General features: G+C 34.0%; 1 protein-coding gene across 4 annotated transcripts; it reads right to left on the reverse strand.

The window, feature by feature from the left end:
* Window positions 1-700: 700 nt before the first annotated feature.
* On the reverse strand, window positions 701-3,590 carry LOC109236425. Of its 4 annotated transcripts, none has more exons than XR_002069489.1 (4): window positions 3,455-3,590; window positions 3,241-3,302; window positions 2,347-2,417; window positions 701-1,480 (listed from the first exon to the last, which is right to left on the reverse strand). XR_002069489.1 is itself a non-coding variant. In XM_019402609.1 (4 exons), exons 1-4 carry the CDS (start codon window positions 3,306-3,308, stop codon window positions 1,069-1,071), a joined length of 312 nt encoding a protein of 103 aa, XP_019258154.1. In that variant the 5' UTR covers window positions 3,309-3,448; the 3' UTR covers window positions 701-1,068. The 4 variants fall into 4 exon arrangements, 1 of the variants encoding a protein (XP_019258154.1); XR_002069490.1 differs by lacking the exon at window positions 3,455-3,590 and having other exon boundaries at window positions 701-1,084; window positions 1,242-1,480; window positions 3,241-3,448; XM_019402609.1 differs by lacking the exon at window positions 3,455-3,590 and having other exon boundaries at window positions 701-1,084; window positions 1,362-1,480; window positions 3,203-3,448.
* Window positions 3,591-4,327: the final 737 nt, after the last annotated feature.

A 4,327-nucleotide genomic window follows, 5' to 3' on the forward strand; every position in this document is an offset into this window, starting at 1 on the left:
CTTACTAGTCACCCAAAATCTCTATTTCTTATTGATACAATGCAGATGAAATTTGAAATATTGCTATGGAATCAAGTTCTGGGTAAGTTTTGAATCTTGTTTTCTTTTTTCCTATCGGCGGTGGCGGCAGTTAATAATGAATATGTGATAGCATCTTAATGAAATTAAGTCTCTGTTACAGATTATAATCATACAGACCTATTCAGACCCATTAAGTGGTTGTAAATTAAAAAAAAATAAACACACTTAATGACTAAGATTTGAATAATTAAGATTCAGACTTTAAAAACAAACGCACTTAATGTCTGAGATCTGAATGATTAAGATTCAGACCTCCATTAAGTGCAAGGCCTAAGTCTCCACGTTTATTTTTATCATCAACGTTTAGCTCCAAACCTTATAGTATATAAATATCAAGCTCGTTTATTTTTGAAGAGCGCGACCCCTATTTATCTTACCTCTAAGGTTCACAAAACGTTGATTTTTCTGAAAGTTGAATTGAAGAAGAATAGGTAGGAGCAATTGGTGCAAGAGTGTTTGATAACGCTTGGTAATTCTCTTATATAATTTTAAATTATGCTAGCTATACAAGTTGCCAGACTTGGTTTTTTCGTCGCTGCAATTTTTAAGTTGTTATATATTACTAGAAAGTGAAGCAAAAATTACGGGGAATTGATCATTTATACAAAAGAAGTGAATATCAACCAAAAGCATCTTCAATGGAAGTATAATACTAAACTATCAAAAAAAAGAAAAAACATCAAATGTAGCACATGCAAGCAAAAAGAAGCTAAAGAAAAAGATGATTATAAGCTATTAGGAACATTCTGTTTGTATAACCTATCATTCAAATTCTAATGATGTCACTTGCATGTGAAGGAGAGCCACTGAAACGTTACAGGTTTAGATATCTTCACTTCATCTTAGTTGGCAGAACTGCCACAATATTGACCAATGAGATGGGAAGAAACAGAGGGTTCGCAAGACTGAGGCGGGCAACATGTTTGGGGTTTGGTTGACATCTACAGCTGCAAGTTTGGAACATATTTGATTTCCAAGGCCCACACATCACCATTTATTGTTCCTGAAATCATAGAGAAGGGGTTCACACCAACTAACTAATCTCAAGTCTCAACATAAATTAAAATGTCAACAAGGCAACATTAATCCTCAGTATTGTTATGCTGCCTGCCACTTTAACCCAAGGATTTTGATCAATGCTTTAAAACAATATCCTTTACCTTGAGATTCTCAAATGTGATACATGATGAGTTTATATCTTTGCCCCAAATGCATGGTGACAGAAGTATTATTAAGTCTCTTGGTCAAGTGTAATAAAAGATCAAGCATCAAAACATAACCTTGCATATTGAAGGGGCAAGTTAAAGTACTGGCAGATTCTGAAAAATAATAGTGCTAATCTTTGGAATGGGCACTTCCCATGCTCTGTCTCAACCAAAACGCCATGTCCGCAAGAGAACTGAAAAAATACTTACAAATAATATGTTGGGAGCAGCTTTAGAATGTTCGGAAAGGGTAAGAAGAAAGACGAATTACCAGTGGAGGAAAATAATGATCATAGATTCCTCAACAGGTTGTAAAAATATTTCAATAGTTTACACACAAAACCATAAATTGCAACCATTACACAACTCTGAATCCTTAGATTGGCTTGACTCTATACCTTTCAATTTTTGGAGTTTGGTATTTGGAAACAAAAAATATCATCTTCTTGTTCAATGTGCCATGAAGCTTTTCAAGATTTTCCTTCTTCTTTTCATATTTGAAGACAAAAATACAATGTTATTCTTAAAAAAATGGTGAACATGAGTGATTGATTTGATTTTATTAAAGCTTCATCTTTTAGTATGCTCTCTCACATGGAGAAAAATCAGGATTATTTTATTTTGTTGATCTGCAACACTACCAGTAGAGGTAAAGGCAGTAGTTTAATATCTATGGTTAATAATGTAGAAATCTTTTGACCTTGAATTAAGCTTTACCATCCAAATGAACTAAGAAAAAATTATAAGTTATAAAGTTTGCAATAATGCTCCTGCAGGGTTGAAACATCATTCTTATTTCGTGGCGCTGGAACAACTGAATGGAAAACCTTAATGGTAGTACTATTAGAATACTTTGTTGGAATCTTTTCTGAAGAAAATTATCAGAAATGCTTCTTGAAAACAAATTTCTAAGAAACAGTTTATATTTGATGGTTTTTAAAAGATATTGTTAGTTATCACCTCAAAACAACATGCAGGTGATTTGTCTTTGACAGTTTGATTTAATTTCTAAGTAAACTAAATGCAATGTAATTTCCTACAACCATGAAAGTGAAGGTACCTGTGTCGACGGCCATCTGATTACTTGATTCAAAATAATAAACAAGTGCATATCTATCTTCATGGGTTCTCCTGTCCAACAGAGATGAATTCAGAGTTTAATAATGGATGCAAGTAACTAAACCAAAATGCAATATAATTTCTATTTCGTTGCAAAGGCAGTACATAATCATGCATGGAAAAGACATGTTCATGAACTTCAGTTCAACATCATCAGTTGCCCCAAAAGTATACTTCCAAAATAACCTTAAGCCAAATGGGTACTAAAAGTTTGGGGAAACCACAATCAGAAAATCAAGCGACATTATTCCACAATGGGAAAATCATAGGCAAATTTAGATGTGGCCCATAAATGCACAATCAAAAGCAATTAATCTGAATCATATAAGTTTCTAGTATGCCTACGCCAAATTGAAGCATCCTAGTTCAGTTTATATTGCCAGCAAAGAGATTTCTTTATGGAATGCCACAAAAAAACATAAATTAAGATAAATAAAAGGGACATATTTACAACCATGACGCAAAAAATAAAAGTCAAGCTCATTCTTTCTTTTACAATTGCCTTCGCGAATTGATAATGTTGGAAGATTCGATTTTTGAAGGATAGAACTAAAAAGATTAGAAACCTCAGTGGACTGCAAGTCGATACAAAAGCAAAATTAGAAGAAAGATAAGTCAATTAAAAATATTGAATATAGAGGTGAAGTATTTCCATAGTTTGTATCTCATTGTTAAAGTTTGTAGTTTTTACCCAATAACAGCTGCTCAATAAACTAAACAAAAATAGAACACTGAAATTATATTTTTCAAAAAAGGGACCCAAAATTCAAAGGGTGAGAAATAAAAGTGAAATGTACTGAAGGGCGACTTAGAAATTGGAGAATCTGAAATCAACCCTTTCTTTGTCATATAAGCCTCCTTACACGTGACACGTGAATTGATCCTCAGGAGTATAATCTGCATGCACAGAGAATAAAGAATTAGTAGAATTTCCAATTTCAAACCTCTAACTGTAAATGACGAAAGGGAAAACTTAAAGCAAATATCATTTCTGCAAGGAAAAAGAGAAAGAATTGAAATGAAATATAGACTGAAAGGACAAAAATGACCAAATGCTTATGAAGCAATGGAAGGAGAAAGTTAGTGGAGTGGAGTCCAGTTGTTGAAAACCGTAAAAGCACCTGTCACAACAAACAAAAAGGAAAGTAGATCCAATCACCAATGAAATATGGCCAAATTTATAGTACGACTCAGAGAGCTTTCTGTACAGCTTGTAATAGCTGTGTTCCTACAACTTAGCCATTTATATATAGTAGAAATTTCAGCAAGTGTTTGTGCACCACAACCTTTTAGAGTAGGATTTAAGTAGCAACAAATGTGAAAAATGTCGAAGTTGGCCATCTCGTCTCTACCCTTTCGGGATTAGGCGGGATACTCACTGAGTACACGTTGATTACATACTCATACTACACTTCTGTGCATTTTTATTGCACAGGTATATGTTACTTTAGCGGCCTACTGAGCATAGAAGCACGGACGATTCGGGGACTAGGTGAGTTGCAGTATGCAAGGCGGCCCGCAGCTTTTAAAGTTCCTTTCTAGTAAATTGTATTTCCTTTCTGTCCATTGTATTTCGGACGGATGTTGTATTGTATTTTATATCCTTATCAGTAGATGCTCATGCACTTGTGACACCGGGTTCTGGGGATGGTTTTCGAAAGATGTGTACTAATTGTTATTATTTAAATTTGAATTCAAGTATTGATCTTTTATTTATGAAAAATGGAAGGAAAAAACTGAGATTTTCAAAAGTATTAAAAGAGGATTTAATTGATAATTTAGTTAGGCTGTCCTGACAGAGGTGTCCGGCGCCAGCACGACCCTTAGTGGATTTTGGGTCGTGACAATAATACAATTTAAGAATATATATGGACTAGTCATGCACAACTCGGGTGGTAGATTATAAGGTGTAAGAAAGACAG

This window comes from Nicotiana attenuata, unplaced genomic scaffold, assembly GCF_001879085.1.
Source record: "Nicotiana attenuata strain UT unplaced genomic scaffold, NIATTr2, whole genome shotgun sequence".
Taxonomy (NCBI): Eukaryota; Viridiplantae; Streptophyta; class Magnoliopsida; order Solanales; family Solanaceae; genus Nicotiana; species Nicotiana attenuata.

What these genes read in the sequence shown, in the direction of transcription:
- LOC109236425 (XM_019402609.1), bottom strand. Translation starts at nt 3,308, where the DNA reads ATGCAGATTATACTCCTGAGGATCAATTCACGTGTCACGTGTAAGGAG. An exon ending in AATTTCTAAGTCGCCCTTCA is followed by an intron (nt 2,418 to 3,202) that starts GTACATTTCACT and finishes TCTGTTGGACAG; the next exon opens with GAGAACCCATGAAGATAGAT. An exon ending in TCAGATGGCCGTCGACACAG is followed by an intron (nt 1,481 to 2,346) that starts GTACCTTCACTT and finishes GTATTTTTTCAG; the next exon opens with TTCTCTTGCGGACATGGCGT.